At 48.0% G+C, this 19,502-nt stretch overlaps 1 protein-coding gene across 7 annotated transcripts in view; it reads right to left on the reverse strand.

The window, feature by feature from the left end:
- The window catches only part of BIN1 (bridging integrator 1), a 258,711-nt gene that overhangs the window by 112,528 nt on the left and 126,681 nt on the right, over positions 1 to 19,502 (reverse strand). For all 7 annotated transcript variants that reach the window (XM_030210518.1, XM_030210517.1, XM_030210515.1 and 4 more), the window contains exon 2: positions 16,042 to 16,122. In XM_030210518.1, the coding sequence (XP_030066378.1) occupies positions 16,042 to 16,122 (81 nt within the window). The remainder of the gene's footprint in view (positions 1 to 16,041; positions 16,123 to 19,502) is intronic.

Below are 19,502 nucleotides of genomic sequence, written 5' to 3' on the forward strand. Positions count from 1 at the left end.
TTGGGCGCATGCATGCGGTAGCGTCAATTTGACGTGCGTTGGACCCGCGTAGGCATCTACGCGCCTTATAGCAAAGGGGCCCCCTCAGTATTTTAGTGTAATGCAAAGGACTTAAATTAAGCGCTATAGGTTACGTAAAGTTACATGTGGTTTTTTCAAGTAGCAGGCCACCATCAAGCGCAATTAATACTGCTGAGTAGGTTTTAAACAAATATTTCAGTAAGAAAGCTTTAATGTTGTGATTATAAAGTGGGATTTTATTGTAGTAAGATGCATATTCATCAGGGATATTCTGAAAACCTGACTAGATGGGTGTGCCCCAAGGATTGGATTGAGAACCTCTGCACTATAGTATTTTCCTTATACGAAAAAAAATGAAGCCTTACAATCCGTCAGTGGCGTACCAAGTGGGGGGGGGGGGGGGGCGGTCCGCCCCGGTGCACGCCGCCGGGAGGGTGCCGTGCGCCGGTCAGCGTCATTTGTTTCCATGCTCCCTCTGCCCTGGAACAGGAAGTAACCTGTTCCGGAGCAGAGGGAGCTTGGAAACGAACGAGGCTGACCAGTGCGCGGCACCCCCCCAGCGGCAGGCACCCGGGGGGGAGGGGGTTGCGCTGCACGGGGGGGGGGGGGGCGCATCGGCGATCCGCCCCGGGTGTCAGCGCCCCTAGGAACACCACTGCAATCCATTTCTAATTGTTAGTTTCAGGGTTGGAAATCCTTACTATCTTTTTCTGAATAAAGTTAACACTGTATAGCATGAGTTTACTTATGGCTTGTACATTCCACCAAGGCAAGCAAGGAACACAATGTGCCATGAATAAAACAAAGCCCTGATTCATTATGAAAGATGTTTGTGAAAGCATGATACAAGTGAAAAAGAGAACAGAATTTCCATGCAAAGACCTTGCTAACAGGTCAAAGCTTTCATTTATTTACCTGAACTTCAGAAAACTCTCATGATGACACTCTAAAAGGTGATGAATTCCATGAGTTACCTGCAGCACAGGTGAAAGTTTTCAACTTATTGTGAATCTTTTTCCAGAGATGACATATGGAGCTTACTATTTATTTTGCCATTGGTAGGAGGCGGGACCGGTGGTTTGGAGGCGGGGATAGTGCTGGGCAGACTTATACGGTCTGTGCCAGAGCCAGTGGTGGGAGGCGGGGCTGGTGGTTGGGAGGCGGGGATAGTGCTGGGCAGACTTATATGGTCTGTGCCTGTGCCAGAGCCGGTGGGTGGGAGGTGGGGCTGGTGGTTGGGAGGCGGGGATAGTGCTGGGCAGACTTGTACGGTCTGTGCCAGAGCCAGTGGTGGGAGGCGGGGCTGGTGGTTGGGAGGCGGGGATAGTGCTGGGCAGACTTGTACGGTCTGTGCCAGAGCCAGTGGTGGGAGGCGGGGCTGGTGCTGGGCAGACTTATACGGTCTGTGCCTGTGCCAGAGCCGGTGGGTGGGAGGTGGGGCTGGTGGTTGGGAGGCGGGGATAGTGCTGGGCAGACTTATACAGTCTGTGCCAGGGCCAGTGGTGGGAGGCGGGGCTGGTGGTTGGGAGGCGGGGATAGTGCTGGGCAGACTTATACGGTCTGTGCCAGAGCCGGTGGTGGGAGGCGGGGCTGGTAGTTGGGAGGCGGGGATAGTGCTGGGCAGACTTATACGGTCTGTGCCAGGGCCAGTGGTGGGAGGCGGGGCTGGTGGTTGGGAGGCGGGGATAGTGCTGGGCAGACTTATACGGTCTGTGCCAGAGCCGGTGGTGGGAGGCGGGGCTGGTGGTTGGGAGGCGGGGATAGTGCTGGGCAGACTTATACGGTCTGTGCCAGGGCCGGTGGTGGGAGGCGGGGCTGGTGGTTGGGAGGCGGGGATAGTGCTGGGCAGACTTATACGGTCTGTGCCAGGGCCGGTGGTGGGAGGCGGGGCTGGTGGTTGGGAGGCGGGGATAGTGCTGGGCAGACTTATACGGTCTGTGCCAGAGCCGGTGGTGGGAAGCGGGGCTGGTGGTTGGGAGGCGGGGATAGTGCTGGGCAGACTTATACGGTCTGTGCCAGGGCCGGTGGTGGGAAGCGGGACTGGTGGTTGGAAGGTGGGGATGGTGCTGGGCAGACTTATACAGTCTGTGCCCCGAAAATGACAGTTGCAAATCAAGGTATGATATACACAAAAAGTAGCACATATGAGTTATCTTGTTGGGTAGACTGGATGGACCGTGCAGGTCTTTTTCTGCCGTCATCTACTATGTTACTATATGGTACATTTCTATATCACGTATTTGCAAGGACACTTGGTAGATCATAAATTAAAACGTCACAATAATAAAAACAATTGTAAATGAGACATTCCCTAGCAATTGATGGGGATTATAATCCCAGCGTAATCACCATGTACCCTTGTTTTACTACCCCTCAGTTGAAGTTGTTCCTCCATTAAAATCCCACCTATCCAACACTCTTCACGTAACGCAGCATTTAAACATTTTTCTCACAAAAACGTCCAAATCAGTATTTTTCAAAACCCATTTTCCAGATGTGTTTCTGTGCTGTTCACCTGCAGTGCATCCAAATCTCAAGGGGGGTATGTCAGGGGCAGGATTTGGGGGCTCCAAAGACCTGATGTTTTTCAGCCTTAATGGAACAAAACTAAAAACTAGACCTGTTTTTAGAACGAATGAGCCAGAAAAAAAAAGTGCCTTAAGTGGCCAGATAACCATTGGAGGAATAAAAGAATGACTCTCCTCCCCCCCCCCCCCCCCCCCCCCAGCTCAGTGTTTCCCAAGTCCGGTCCTGGAGCACCCCTTGCCAGTCAGGTTTTCCGGATATCCATGAACTTGGTTTGTATACACTGCCTCCATTATATGCAAATCACTTTCACACATATTCATTGTGGATGTCCTGAAAACCTGACTGGCAAGGGTTGCTCCAGGACCGGGCTTGAGAAACACTGCCCTAGATAAGCCTTCAGCCTTTCAGTACCCCTGCAATAAACCTTCAAACCCCTAAGTCCCCCCCCCCCCCCCCCAGGTTTTGATAATGATCTCAAAACATCCCTCTCAGAACAACCCCGTAAAGCACAAACACATTGGACTTGTATTATACAAAACAAAACTGTAATATTAAATCATATTATACGTATTCATACACATGCCCCAGATTCTATACATAGCGATAACTGCCTGTGCAAATCAGCACTCATAGCTGGATTTGTGTGTCAAATTAATTGCTTAAGAAGCTAATCAGCATCAATAATTGGCCACCAAGCAATTACCAGCACTAAGTGGCATTAATTAGAATTTATACCAGTGGCGTAGCTACAGGTGGGCCGGGGCCCACCCACTTAGGTCTCAGGCCCACCCAATAGTAGCACACATTTAGCGGTAGCTGTCGGGGATCCCAAGCTTGGCCAGCTGAAGTCTTCTCCCTAATTGTAATGAAAACGCTACTCCCCATGATACCAGCACCTGCGCATATTCAGTTTTCAGCAAATGTTTGCTGCAGATTGCCAAGGTGGAAAGAAGCGTTTTCTTGGTGGTTGGGGGGGGGGGGGGGAAGTACACATGGTGCCCACCCCACTTCTTGCCTAGGCCCACCCAAAATCTTTTGTCTGGCTACGCCCATGATTTATACACACAACTTTCTACACATAATCTCTGAAGTCGTGTGCATAAATTCTAATGTGTGGATCATGAAAGGGGCGTAACCATAGGAGGGGCGTTCCTGAAAGTTACACGCACCGTTGTAGAATACGCCCGATCTGCATCTAAATTAGGCACGGGCGTTTACATCAGGTTTTAGTTGAATAAATGGTTGCGCCTAAATTTTAGACCTGGAGAAGGTGCTATGCATATTCCACAAACCGTGCCTAATTTTAGGCGAGGTTATGGAATAGCGCTAAGTCACAATGTTTTCGGCTATAAGGTGCCATTTATAGAATTTGGTCTATGACGCCTCGATAGAATGTCAAAGATGAAGGAGCAAAAGGGGAACTCAAGGAGGACAAGGCCACAGTGGAGAAACTACATGAATTCTTTGCTTCGTCTTTACAGAAGAGGATGTAAGAGATCTGCCTGTAGCAAAAATGGTTTTCAAGGGTAATGATGCAGAGGAACTGGAAGTAAGAACCTGGATGATGTGCTGAGCCATACTGACATTAAAAAGAGTAGTAAATCACCTGGACCGGATGGCATACATCCAAGGGTACTCAAAGAACTCAAGCATGAAATTGCTGATCTGATGTTAGTAATATGTAACCTGTCATTAAAATCATCCATAGTACCTGAAGATTGGAGGGTGGCCAATGTGACACCGATTTTTAAAAAGGGTTCTAGGGGTGATCCGGGAAATTACAGACCAGTAAGCCTGATGGAGCCGGGCAAAACAGTGGAAACTATTATAACGAATAAAATTACAGAACATGTAGATAAACATGGTTTAGGAAACGGATGGTGAATAAGACCAAAAATACCATAATGCCTTTGTATCGCTACATGGTGCGACCACACTTGAAGTATTGCATTCAGTTCTAGTCATCGTATCTTAAAAAAGATATAGTGGACTTAGAAAAGGTTAAAAGAGTGACCAAAACAGAACTCCGTAAGCCACATTGAGCCTGCAAATAGGTGGGAAAATGTGGGATACAAATGCAATAAATAAATAAATAAATAAATAAAGGGGATGGAACTCCTCTGGTATGAGGAAAGGCTAAAGAGGTTAGGGCTCTTCAGCTTGGAAAAGAGGCAGATGAGGAGAGACTATTTACTGCCACTCCATTTTATTTGAAGCAAGCTTTGAACATTTATCATCCGAGGCGTACATTGAGGTCAGACTGCCATGCGGCTTTCTACTGATGTCATGATGCAGTTGTGCTAGTCCGATACGTGAGCTTCAGCCTTTGTTCCTGCAGGGATCTCCTTATGGAATGCACTGCCTGGCCATCTTCATCACTGTAGTAGTTTAACACAACTTAGAAAACTTGAAAACACAACCGTATGTGACTGTTTTTTTTTTTAACCCATGTGGACTGGACCTTTTTATTGCTGAGTCATGTTATAGTTTGTTTTATTCTGTATATTGTTTTATTTTATTATGAATGCTTTCTTGGAAACCACCTAGTTAGGGAAAGGGAAATGGGACTTGACATACCGCCTTTCTGAGGTTTTTTTGCAACTACATTCAAAGCGGTTTACATATATTCAGGTACTTATTTTTGTACCAGGTGCAATGGAGGGTTAAGTGACTTGCCCAGAGTCATAAGGAGCTGCAGTGGGAATTGAACCAAGTTCCCCAGGATCACAGTCCGCCGCACTAACCACTAGGCTACTGCAAGTCTCACTCCCAGGGGTTCTTTTCCTTGTAGTCTAGTAGATAAGGGTGAATGAATAATGGACAAGACCCTCCCTTGGCTGACGAAGAGCTTCACACTACCTTCGCACCTTCTGTCTCGCTGCACCCTACGCCTGGAATAAACTTCCTGAGCCCCTACGTCTTGCCCCATCCTCGGCCACCTTTAAATCTAGACTGAAAGCCCACCTCTTTAACATTGCTTTTGACTCGTAACCACTTGTAACCACTCGCCTCCACCTACCCTCCTCTCTTCCTTCCCGTTCACATTAATTGATTTGATTTGCTTACTTTATTTATTTTTTGTCTATTAGATTGTAAGCTCTTTGAGCAGGGACTGTCTTTCTTCTATGTTTGTGCAGTGCTGCGTACGCCTTGTAGCGCTATAGAAATGCTAAATAGTAGTAGTAGTAGTAGTTATAGGCTTTGACAGACCACCTTTCTTGAGATTAAATAAATGCAGCCTGGCAGCGGTTTGGAGGCAGAGGAAGCTACAGCTGAGTACTTTGGGGGTGTTGCATGAGAGGTGGGGGCCAAGAACACAAAGGATAGAAGAAAAACAAAAGTGTAGGAGATACTGGTGCTAGGCAGATGATGGGAAGAAAGAGGGGCAAAGCAGCACAAGGAACGGGGTAGAGGTTATCGTGGGAAAGCCAAGAGATATGGGGAGGCCACTAATCCCTGGAATCGGTAGCATGAAAGCTTGCTACCTTTTGGGATTCTGCCAGGTACTTGTGACCTGGATTGGTCACTGTTGGAAGCAGGACACTGGACTAGATGGACCATTGGTCTGGCTCAGTATGGCTGTTCTTATGTTCTTACAGGCTGAAATTTAAGGCAAGATATGCCTTTGCCATCTGCAGGTGAATGCATAACTCACCTATCTGTAAATATTTGGAAGTTACATGGGTAATACTGGGCCTCTAATTCAAACTACCAGGTATTATTCATGTTAAAAAAAGAGCCAGGTTAGGGGAGGAGCAGAGGCAGCACTGTATGTCTTGTATTGCTGTTAATAAAGATAAATTTAAAAAAAAAAAGTTTTAAAGAATTTTTCACACATATACAAGCTTTTATACAGTCCTGAGTAGTTATTCAGTGTATAAAAGTATGTGTGGTGACAAGGTGGTATGTACTTTATGTAACTCACATGTAAGAATGTTCAAGGGAAGCGCATGTGCTGTGCTTAAAGTCACAATTTCCATATGTATAAAATACGTATACGCATAATTTAGGTATCAACATGTACACCATGAGCACCTGCTCTTGATCAGTGTCTGCAACTTCAATCTAGTTACAATTTCCACCCCTTTACCCACCCATAGTTCTGTGCCTCTTTATTAAAGTAAGCTATAAATAGACGCCCCTTTGACCTTCAGATATAGGCAACCCATAATAAAAATCACGTCCTCAGCAGCGAAATTCATTAGCTAAATGGGTAACTTATCCATTTAGTTTAGGCTTGCTAAATGCCAAGCCTAAACTAAACAGAGCCAGTGCAGTCATGACTGAGTTAGCCTTGAGCTTCAGATTTTAACAATGGGCTGGGTCCTGATCTAGTTGGACAAAACTTGACACTGGGTCTATGAGAAAAGCATGTCTGGTCCTAGCACAGTGGTTCTAGCAGTCAAAATCTGAACTCACAGGGACTCTAAGATCACAAGTTTCATCTGCATTTTCAACATTTTGGAGATGTTTGAATTTTGCTGTGATACTGCAACTGGCCACGCACTATGATAAGTTTGATCGGACACTTAAGATTACAAAACAGTGGACTTTTTGATTTGGGAGAAATTTGCAATTCACTTTACTGAAGATTTCATGCATCACACGTTAACTACTCGATTGTCAATCGTAGGATCAATATACCTGAATATTTGAAACAATGACATGACAAGCTGGAGTTTCTACACCGTTGGCTTAAGTAAGATAACGAGATAAAAATAGCGTCTGTATATTTCCGGTTCAGTGAATGTGATATTGTGACCTGCAATTCCCCTTTGTAGTCAGTCAATTGAAAGGAGCTTTAACACACATTCGATACTGCTACATACATGGATAGAGGTGCCAAATATGTTAAGTAGTGACACCAACACTTAACTTACAGTGACCATTCTGGCTCATCTTTTATTGAATATATCGCGAGATCCTGCACACCATAATCTTTTGAGACTATCATTAACCAGCCAATGAGGGGATCTGTGGTCCCAAAAGCTCATCACTTGTCCGACATCTTTGTTTCCCTAATGAAAAGGGTATCGCTTCTAATACTGGAAAAGAGAAGTCTACACATGCAAATTAAGACTGTCAACTAAGACAACTGTCAATTGCGAGCACAAATTCAATGCCTGGAGGATTCCACGAAAACAAAAGTTCAACCACACAATCCCAAATGCCACCTGCTCAGTGCATCTGCTGCACTTCTAATAAAAAAGTGTTAGACTCATCAAACATTAGAGACAATAAACACAGGAACAAGTGAACAGCATGGAATCCTCAACAATAGCAGCTTTGAGAATGCACAAAACCAAAATCCAGCATATGCCTTGGTGTTGGCTTAAGTTAAACTTCCTATCTTCCCATATTCAGAAATAGCCTGTGCCCACGCAGTGCCATCTTAAATGAGCCACCCTGTGACTGTCCAAGTCAGGTGGCGAGGTGGTGGATGATTGATAGGAGCAGCATGAGATCGTTAAGATTTTCTTACCCTGTCCATTTAGAAAGCCTACCGATCACACCCCAGCAAATTCCAGCCCAATGACAGCAGCACAGCAAGAACATTATCCGCTACAGGGATCATCTTTCCTCAAGGCTAAACTTTGTTGCTCCTCTATACCAGGCTATGTAAAAATCATGTATAAAATATTTAATTTTCTAGATAATATCTGACACTAGCCAATATCCTACTTGAGACTGCACAAAAATACATAAATCACGTCCTTTTCTCATCTGAAGCTGTCCATGTTTTACAAGTATTCTCCAAAGTTACCAAGGACCTCATTTCATTAAGCTTTTTTCCCTATAGACACAGGAGATAAGACTTTGTGAATCAGACCTATGAAGGTCAGTTCTATAACCAGACCCCCACATTCACAAGCCGCTTTTTCAGGTAGGTGGCAAGCCAAGCACCTAAGCCAAGGTTTATACGCAGAGGTCCACATGAAGCGCAGTACTACCCCTAAGAGGGTTGCAACATTGCCTAATGTCATAACTGGAAAAGCGCACAGCTCCACAGACCTTCTCTGATACGTAAACATAGTAACATAGTAGATGACGGCAGAAAAAGACCTGCACAGTCCATCCAGTCTGCCCAACAAGATAACTCATATTTGCTGCTTTTTGTGTATACCCTACTTTGATTTGTACCTGTGCTCTTCAGGGCACAGACCGTATAAGTCTGCCCAGCACTATCCCCGCCTCCCAACCACCCGCCCCTCCTCCCAACCACCGGCTCCGGCACAGACCGCACAAGTCTGCCCAGCACCATCCCCACCTCCCAACCACCAGCCCCGCCTCCCAACCCCGGCTCCGGCACAGACCGTACAAGTCTGTCCAGCACTATCCCCGCCTCCCAACCACCAGTCCCGCTGCCCACCACCGGCCCTGGCACAGACCGTACAAGTCTGTTCAGCACTATCCCCGCCTCCCAACCACCAGCCCCGCCTCCCGATCCTGACTAAGCTCCTGAGGATCCATTCCTTCGGCACAGGATTCCTTTATGCTTATCCCACGCATGTTTGAATTCCGTTACCGTTTTCATTTCCACCACCTCCCGCGGGAGGGCATTCCAAGCATCCACTACTCTCTCCGTGAAAAAATACTTCCTGACATTTTTCTTGAGTCTGCCCCCCTTCAATCTCATTTCATGTCCTCTCGTTCTACCGCCTTCCCATCTCCGGAAAAGGTTCGTTTGCGGATTAATACCTTTCAAATATTTGAACGTCTGTAAAAGGTAAGTAAAAATGATTAAAACTAGTACAGTGGCTATTCCCCCACTTCCGCCGCTGCCCCCTCCCATCCCCTTCCTGCGTCTGCTCCTCCCTCAGTCTATCACACTGCCGCTGTGTGCCAGGACCAGGTTTTCGTGTTAACGCAAAGCACACGGGTCCCAACTCACAGTTGCAAGAAAAGACAGAGCCTGAGGCCGGGCCTGGGGAATCTTTGCCCCCCCCCCCCCCCCCCCCAGCGTCCTGGTAAAGGGAAAGAATAGCAGTGGGATATACCTGATCAAAATGAACAGACAGCTTCCCTGATTTCTGTTAACATTTCCTCATCTAACAAACTTGGAAAAATAATATAATAAGTCATTTTAATTACAAGGAAAATCCAAAAAAGTTACAGTTTCAAAACAACGCTGTAGGGCTCCCTCCAATTTATCAGTAAAAACTCATTGCTTTGGGGGAGGTACACTCCTCTTGCTTCAGCTAACTTGCTACCTTAGTAAATTTTGTTTTTTATTATTTCATTAACTTTATGTTCAGTGCTACATACTGCTGTAATATTACTGCAAGGTGGTATTATAGTTGCTCTCTCTATAATTGGTGTTTTGAGCTTTCCTTTATAATATTTTGCAACCTTTACTGAAATCCTTTATGTGACAGATTTGACTGGAGGTTTGTTTGTTTGTTTTTCTGGCTGATAATTGATGAGCTCCAACTCAGAACTTTTGTTAGATGCTTGTGTCTTTTCTCTCTCCACTTTTTTCCCATTAATGTGTCTAAAAAGATTGGAAGCGGTGCAAAGAAAAGCTACAAAAATGGTATGGGATTTGCGTTGCAAACCGTACGAGGAGAGACTTGCTGACCTGAACATGTATACCTTGGAAGAAAGGAGAAACAGGGGTGACAGATACAGACGTTCAAATATTTGAAAGGTACTAATCCGCAAATGAACCTTTTCCGGAGACGGGAAGGCGGTAGAACTAGAGGACATGAATCGAGGTTGAAGGGGGGCAGACTCAGGACTAATGTCAGGAAGTATTTATTCAAGGAAAGGGTGGTGGATATGTGAAATACCCTCCCACGGGAGGTGGTGGAGATGAAAACAATAATGGAATTCAAACATGCGTGGGATAAACACAAAGGAATCCTATTTAGAAGGAATCTTAGCGGAGATTGGGTGGCAACACTGGTAATTGGAGAGTAAAACCAATGCTGGGCGGACTTCTACGGTCTACGCCCTGATTGTGACTGAATAGATAGTGATGGGCTGGAGTGTAAATTTTTTAAGGGCCTTTGACGTTAGCTTCAGAACTTTTAGTACAAGAAGAGTGCTGGGCAGACTTCTATGGTCTGTGCCCTGGGAATGGCAAGGACAAATCAAACTCGGGTATACATAGAAAGTATCACATACCATGTAAAATGAGTTTATCTTGTTGGGCAGACTGGATGGACCCTTCAGGTCTTTATCTGCCGTCAGTTACTATGTTACTCTTTGGGGTTCTACATGGAATGTTGCTACTAATTGGGATTCCGGAATCTTGTAACTCTTTAGGATTCCAGAATCTTCAGAACTTTTAGTACAAGAACAGTACTGGGCAGAGTTCTACGGTCTGTGTCCTGAGAAAGGCAAGGACAAATCAAACTCGGGTATACATATAAAGTTATCACATACCATGTAAAATGAGTTTATCTTGTTGGGCAGACTGGATGGACCGTACAGGTCTTTATCTGCCATCATGTACTATGTTACTCTTTAGGGTTCTACATGGAATGTTGCTACTAATTGGGATTCTGGAATCTTGTAACTCTTTAGGATTCCAGAATCTTCAGAACTTTTAGTACAAGAAGAGTGCTGGGCAGACTTCTGCGGTCTGTGCCCTGAGAAAGGCAAGGACAAATCAAACTCGGGTATACATATAAAGTATCACATACCATGTAAAATGAGTTTATCTTGTTGGGCAAACTGGATGGACTGATCAGGTCTTTATCTGCCGTCATTTACTATATTACTATGTAAATTGTAGGGAGTCCTACAGAATAGTTTTGGACCTGCTTAACTTTTTTGGATTTTCCTGGTATTTTCAAGCTCATTCTCTTCATATCCAGCCAAAGATATGAACTAAGGAGTATGGATGGTGGACGATAACAGACTAATTCCCTGAAGTACCGAAACGCTGGCCATGTCGGCAGTGGGTCCGTGTGCTAAAGCTAAGTGACATTTAAACTGATTATAAAAACTGGTTAAAATACTTAAAAAGGACCGATGAAGATTATGGGAGCATGAAGTTAACAATGGCCTTGGCTGCACTTGCAGGAGTTTTTTTTTACATGTTTGATTCTAACACTTCTAAGGGTCCAAAAAGTGAAACCTGGATATTATTATGTTTTATAAGATAGCAATCTGACTGTTGAAGTGTTGATTGGATGAATAAAATGTTATTCGAACGCCAGGGAGCACATTTGTCTCCCAGACGTCGAAAGCGTTTCCTCTCCACGTGGGGGCCTTACATACATTCTTTGCATACACGGGGACGCAACTTTGTGGTTAACTCCCTTTGAGGGTTTAGGGGCCGACAATGTACTACAAAGCACAGCCTCCTTGTAAATAGATATTCTGTTCTCCTACACACAGTGTTTTATCATTTTAAAGAGATTGGGTATGGGTGGGATGGGTTGGGTCGGGGTGGCGGGAGGACGGGGTGCATTATGTCAGCAGTGGTAAGTGATGATTGATGGGGGATCTTAGTTGCTCCCAGCTTGATTTATTTATTTATTTTACTGCATTTGTATCCCACATTTTCCCACCTCCTTGCAGGCTCAATGTGGCTCGCAATACGCCATGATGGCGATCGCCATTTCCGGAAGAGTATTATTGCATTTAAAGTACAGAAAATATAAAATAAATTAGAAGTAAACAGAGATACAAATCATTTCAGGTATATGAGGTGATGTGTAACATTCAATAATGACATTGTGGTTAAAGTAAACAAATACAAAGATTTAAATGATAATTTGTTCTGTTAAAAGTTTTGATGACAATTCATTTATGAAGGATCCTTATGATAAGTCTCTCTGAACCAGTGGCTTAGCCAGAAGTCAATATTTGGGTGGGCCAACAGGTTGGATGGGTGGGCACTAGACAGTGGTGTGCTGGTAAATGTTTAACAACAGGCTCTCTCCCCAGTCCACCTATGCACCCCCCCCCCCCCCCGTCCACCTGTGCACCTCCCCTCAAAATTGCAAAGCTGGCTATAGCTGGGGAGAGAGCCTGGGGGGGGGGGGGGGGGGGAGGCAATGCATTACTCTCTCCAGGAAAAAAAAATTTAAATGATCCCAGGTTCCAATCTAATTCATGTTTATTGTGGGATAATATGCCATAAATAAGTAATAAATAAATATAAACTTTTAATGTTGAGCACCTGATTCTCAAAGTGGACATATTCCAAACACTATAATGAAAATAAAATGATTTTTTTCTACCTTTGTTGTCTGGTGACTTTGTTTTTCTGATCATGCTGGCCCAGTATCCGATTCTGCTGCTATCTGTCCTCTTAACTCCGTTTCCAGGGCTTCCTTTCCATTTATTTCTTTACTTTCCGCCTTTCTTCTTCATTTCTTGCCCTACATCCGTAAGTAAAAGCTGGGTCCTCTGCAGACGACTGTCCAGTGGATCCAACTTCTGCCTATTTTCTTCATCTATGAGCAGTTTTTCTCCTCTCTTCCTTTTCCCTCATCTCTTCTATTCGCCTTCCTCACTCTTCCATCCCCTCCATCCATGTCCAGCATTTCTTCTCTCTCCCTTCCCTTTCCTCCATCCATGTCCAGCAACCCTCCTCTCCCCTGCCCTTCCGTCCATCCATCCATGTCCAGCAACCCTCCTCTCCCCTGCCCTCCATCCACCCATGTCCAGCAACCTTCCTATCTCCTCTTTCCTCCCCTCCATCCATCCATGCCAGCAACCCTCCTCTCCCCTGCCCTTCCGTCCATCCATCCATCCATCCATGTCCAGCAACCTTCCTCTCCCCTGCCCTCCATCCACCCATGTCCAGCAACTCTCCTCTTCCCTCCATCCATCCATACCCAACAATTCTCATCTCTGCCTTGCCCCTATCCCTTCATACCCAGCATTTCTGTTCTTGCCCCTGCCTCCTTCTATTCATCCATACCCAGCAATTCTGTTCTTGCCCCTGCCCCCCTCTATTTATCCATACCCAGCAATTCTATTTTCTCCCCTGTCCCCCCCCCCCCCCCCCCCCCCCTCCAGCCATCAGCAATTCTCCTCTCTCCCCTGCAATTCCCTCCGGGCTCCATCCTTACCTCCCATTCAAGTCCACCTGCCTGCCCTCTGCTCCCCCCAAAAAATTTACAGTGGGAGCAGGCTGAGCTCCTGCATCTGCCTCCCTCTCCCAGACGCTGCCTACCGCTGCCATGATCGCAGGATCTACCTCCCTCCGTCTCTCAGCACTCATCAGCAGTAGCGCCGGTAGCAAATCATACACGCTGCTTTCTTCTAACCCGGAAGCGTCTTCTCTGCCACGTTCCGCCCCATTATCAGAACTTCCTGTTTCTGCTGGGGCTGGACGCGGCAGAGAAGACGCTTCCGGGTTAGAAGAAAGCAGCGTGTATGATTCGCTACCGGCGCTGCTGCTGCTGATGAGTGGCAGTGCTGAGAGACGGAGGGCGGTAGATCCTGCGATCATGGCGGCGGTAGGCAGCGTCTGGGAGAGGGAGGCAGATGCAGGGTCGGAGCTCAGCCTGCTCCTTCTGCTCCGCTGCCTCCACTGCTGGGTGGGCCTGAACCCAAACTGGGTGGACCTAGGCCCACCCGTGGCTACGCCCCTGCTCTGAACAGGTTAGTCTTTAGTAATTTCCGGAAAGTTGCTAAATCGTGTGTTGTTTTTATGACAGTTGGTAATGCATGCCATAGCTGTGTGCAGATGTAGGAGAAGCTAGATGCATATACTGATGACTGTGTAAGTCAGTTCAATTGCATGTTTTGCAGCTCTGTCATTTGTACAGTCCACTATGGGGGTTAGAGGATAGTTATACCATCAAACATATAAATGGCAAGAGGCGTACTCACTCGCAAATGCGCAGTAGAGACCCTCTCTGTCCCGCCCCCGCGTCAATATGTGATGACGGGGGCGTGACAGAGAGGGAACCTGCGCGGGAACCACCGTCGCTACCACTCCCCCCACCCACCCGGAGTCGCCGCCGCCACCCACCCTCCACCCGGCTTCACTATTCAAACCGCCGGAACGCAGCACACAGCTCATCTGAGCTGCCGTTGGCCTTCCTTACCTGCCTGTGTCCCGCCCTCGCCGACGTTACGTCACACGAGGGCGGAACACACGCAGAGAAGAAGGAAGGCCGACGGCAGCTCAGATGAGCTGTGTGCTGCGTTCCGGCGGTTGGAATAGTGAAGCCAGGTACCCGGCCCTGGTGGAGAGGTGGCAGAGGGGACTCTGGGGGGAGGTGGCAGTGGCGACCTATCCGGGGGGGGGGCTTTCAAACCCCCCCCCCTTTCCTTTACTAGCCCGTTTTCACGGGCTCAACGGCTAGTGAGTATATAGTGTGATGGGGATGGGATACTTGTAAATATTTGATGACGGATTATTGTTTTCCCCCTTTTCGTTTCTGCTGTATGTTCCTTGTGTATCTTTGTAGATACATTTGATTGGATGTACTCTTTTGCATGGTCATCAATAAAAACTGTCGAACATAAAAAAATAAATCAATCTCATGCCTTCATTAACGCCTTGACTAATCCCTTGGTCTATGGCTGTGCAAGTTTATAGTCATATAATCCACACTCATACATATGTTTCCAATAGACAAAGAGTTAATCAGTTCAGGCAACCATGTCAGATGGTCTGCAAAATGCAAGCCAAGGCACATGTGCCAACGTCTCAAAGTACCATACCATCCCTCCAGGAAGAAAAACAGACCTGGCTTTGACCTAGAAACAGCACTCACTAGACCTGTATGGACCCTGTAAGCATGGATGTACTCAGGTCTTGCAGTAGCCCTGCCCCTCAAACCAGAGGCGTAGCTAGGTGGGGCCACGAGGGCATGGGCCCCTGCAGAATTAGCCCTGCCCCCCACTTTCAACCCCCGCCCCTACCCTGCCACATTCGAAACCGCCCCCCCCCCCCCCACCGCCATCAGGTACCTTTGCTGGCGGGGGTCCCCAAATCCTGCCAGCTGAAGTCCTCTTCAGCGCCGGTCTCCAGCATGTTGATGATCTGGATTCTGTGTCTGTGAGTCCTGATGTCCGACGTCAGGACTCACAGAAACAGAATCAAGATCAGCGATCGCACCGGACTCGGAGACCGGCGCTGAAGGGGACTTCAGCTGGTGGGGGTTGGGGACCCCTGCCAGCAAAGGTACCTAGCAGTGGCGGGGGAGGGTTGGCGATGGCGGGAAGGGGGTCAAAAGTAGCGGGAGGTGACAGCGGCACTGGGGGGGGGGCTAAAATGTGCCCCCTCACCTCGTGCTCTGGACCCCCCCTCCTGCCGAAGTCTGGCTACGCCTCTGCCTCAAACAGGACCACACATGGACCGTCAGGCCCTGGGTTGACTTTTCTGCTACAGCAGACACCAGCTCAAGCTCTACTCTAAGGCAAACACTGCGTAGACACCCCCCACCCCACCCCCCAAGGGAGACACTTATGCCAAACCACATGCTCTATGATCTCTTGGGGGTTCCGCACTACATCCATGGACATGAGATGTTTAAATCCGGTCTTATACATGGCGCGCATAAGTTCACTTACCAGCTGTTTGTTGAAGTTTTGCACACACTGCTCAAACTGTTCATCTTTTGTTTCGTCTGCTTTCCCCAGCTTCTGAAGGACCTGCAAAAATGAAACACATTATTGAAGTCAGAATTTATAATACCAAAGTGTAAAATTGGTCTGTACTGAATGCCTGGGTTTTTTTTTTTTGTTACATTTGTACCCCGCGCTTTCCCACTCATGGCAGGCTCAATGCGGCTTACATATTGTATACAGGTACTTATTTGTACCTGGGGCAATGGAGGGTTAAGTGACTTGCCCAGAGTCACAAGGAGCTGCCTGTGCCTGAAGTGGGAATCGAACTCAGTTCCCCAGGACCAAAGTCCGCCACCCTAACCACTAGGCTACTCCTCCACTCAGTTCCCAGGCTTAACTTCTGCTCTCCAGGAAGGCCAAGGCTGGAGATGCTGCATGGTGGTCACAGCCACCAGTGGGGGAAGGGGGGGATGTCAACCACCAAAGGCTGTGGGCATCAGAGAGAGCAGACTGCAGCGACATTGTTTGTCAAGGGCCACAGATGTCTCTGGTCCAAGGAAGGCCAATAATGGAGTGGAGGAGTAGCCTAATGGTTAGAGCATTGGGCTGAGAACCAGGGGACCCACAGCTCAAATCCTACTGCAGCTCTTTGTGATCTTGGTCAAGTCAATTAATTCTCCATCGTTACAGGGATGACAAGAGCCCTACAGGGCAGAAAAACACCTGCCTGGTTAAATCCCACAAAGTTGGCTGGCTGCTGATATTGAGTGGCATTTAACTGGGCAACGCAGCTAAATATTGGCTCTCACCAGCCATAGTGAAACCAGGCAGTTGAAGGCTGGTCTGGGGGCACAGCCAGGACCATCCCAAAGTTGTGCAGACACTGACGATACTCCGTGCTGGAGCATAACTAACCGAGCACATAGGAGCCAACTTTTCAAAATTATTGGGGGTGCTAAGCCCAATGGAAATAACCCCTCCCTGGACACATACAAGCAATTTTCTCAATATTGGGGGTACTCAAGCACCCACAGAGTCAGCGCCTATGCGAGCAAGTGTACAGCCACGTAAATAGCAGCCTTAACTTCTCCCAGTTAGCAATGCAGGTAAAGCACTGAATGTCAGCCATGCCCACAATGGTGGCCCTACCATTAGGCCAACTGAGGCGAGGACCTGAGGCAGCACGTTCCCTTCCCTCCTCAACCCTCTTTCCCACGTTTTCCTTATTTTTTTAAATTAACTTCCAAAAGGTGGCAGTGGTAGCAGCACTGATTCCCATAGGCTGTCCTGCTGCCGGCATCAGCCTCTTCGCCTTCCTGCAGCCCTCCTCTTGATGTAACTTCCTGTTTCCTCAGAGGCGGGATGAAGTAGAGCAAAGAGGCCGGTGCCAGTGGCAGGGCAGCCTATGGGAATCGCTGCGCCTTTTGGAAAAGAAAAAATAAGAAACACAGGGAAGAGGGTTCAGGAGGGAAAGGGGGGGGGGGGAGATGATAGACCGCCACTGCCACCAGCTAATATTAACCCCTACATAAACAAAATATTCGTGGCTATATAGTGATTCTCTCCAAAAACCTTTATGATGCTATAACAGAAACGTCAACTCCGACTGAGCCTGTACCCCCAAAGAAAAAAGAAATAACTGTCAGATCAAAAGCTAAAAGAAGCAGGCCAAGTAACATAAAATAGCTAATAAGGGATTTTGATAAACAGATCCATTCAAAACAATGAAAAATTCAGAGATCTGCCTTGCACTGCATTAACTCTCATCTTCGATAACTTGTATCTGAGAATATAGAACTAAAGGTCACCAGGGCCGCCGAGAGACTAGGCCGAGCCCGGGGCAAGGTCGCCCCACCGCTGCTGCCCCCCCCCCCCCCCGCCGCTCTCCCTGCCACTGCCGCCCCTGTTGCCCCCCCACCGGTGCCGTCCCTCATCGCTCCTCCCACCGCTGCAGTCAGCGGTCTCAACTGCCTGCCTCCACGGCTCCGGGCCCCCTGCATTCAAGGCGGGAGTCGCAGATCGCCTCTCTTCTGGCCTTCCCTCCCTGCGTCCCGTCCTCGTCTGATGTAACTTCCGGTTTCCACGAGGGCGGGACACAGGGAGGGAAGGCCCAAAGGGAGGCGATCTGTGACTGCCGCTTCGAATGCAAGGGGCCCAGAGCCAAGGAGGCAGGCAGGTGAGACCGGGAACTGCAGCGCCGGCATGCCTGACCCCGGCGCCGGGCCCCCCCTGATCCCCCTCTCGGCGGCCCTAAAGGTCACCACCCACAGCTGACTAAAGGAGCCTAGGTCTAGAATGTTACGCCCCATGCATCAGTCCCATGATAACACATCCCTGGAGGGGGAGGGGGGAATTTATGGGTCCTTTTACTAAGGTGCGCTAAAATATGGCCTCCACTAGTGCAGGCGCGTATTTTGGGCGCACGCAGATCAATTTTTCAGTGCGCTGTAAAAGAATGCCTTTTTTTTTTTTTTTTTTTTTTTAATTTTGACGAAAATGGATGTGAAGCAAAATAAAAATTGGCACGCGTCCATTTTGGGTCCGAGACCTTACCGCCAGCCATTGACTTCACGGTAAGGTCTCTTGCGTTAGCCATGTGGTAACTGCCTACGCGTGTCAAAAATAAAATTACCGCACGGGCCACGTAGTCTCCGGGCTGTAACTCCAAATTGACGCACACTGGGTGCGTAAGCACCTACGCAGCTTAGTAAAAAGGCCCCACAGGCAACAATAAGGTGAATAATGGTGGTACTGCAATCATCTATGCATGTAAGAGCCACTTATAGAAGTAAATAATCTCAGAATATCGACTAATGGAAACGCATGTGCCATGTTTACCAGTGGGTGTGTGCATAGGTGGAGTTTGGCACAGCAAAAAAACACACATGTAGAATGCTATAGTTTAATTTTTTTGCAGATGGTGGCCGGGGTGTGTTCCTATAGTTTTGCTAATTTAGTTGGGTTAGTGGCGAACTTGAAGTAGTGTTTCCAAAAAGTGTTCTTGTGCTAGACACATATTGTACTGCATTTGCACTGTATTTGCTACCTGCAGGGCCGTCGAGAGACTGGGCCGGGCCCCTCCCCTGCCGCCCCCGGGGCCCCGCCCCTGTCACCCCGCCCCCCCCAGAGGTTGCTGCTGCCGCTGCTCCCCCCCCTCTGTCTGCCACCGGCCCAGGCCCCCTGCATTGAAATCAGTCTCACCTCCGTGAAAGCAGCGCTGCAGGCAGCAGAACGCCTCCCTTCGGCCCTCCTTCCCTCCCAGTGTCCCGCCCTCATCTGACGTAACTTCCGCGAGGGCGGGACACAAGGAGGGAAGGGTGGCCGAAGAGAGGCGTTCTGCTGCCTGCAGCGCTGCTTTCATGGAGATGAGACTGCGATTTCAATGCAGGGGGCAGACGGTCGACGACGGAGGGCGGGTGGGACTATGGCGCCGGGCCCGGGGAATTTTGTCTCCCCTGCCCCCC

Source organism: Microcaecilia unicolor, chromosome 7 (genome assembly GCF_901765095.1).
Source record: "Microcaecilia unicolor chromosome 7, aMicUni1.1, whole genome shotgun sequence".
In the NCBI taxonomy this organism is placed as follows: Eukaryota; Metazoa; Chordata; class Amphibia; order Gymnophiona; family Siphonopidae; genus Microcaecilia; species Microcaecilia unicolor.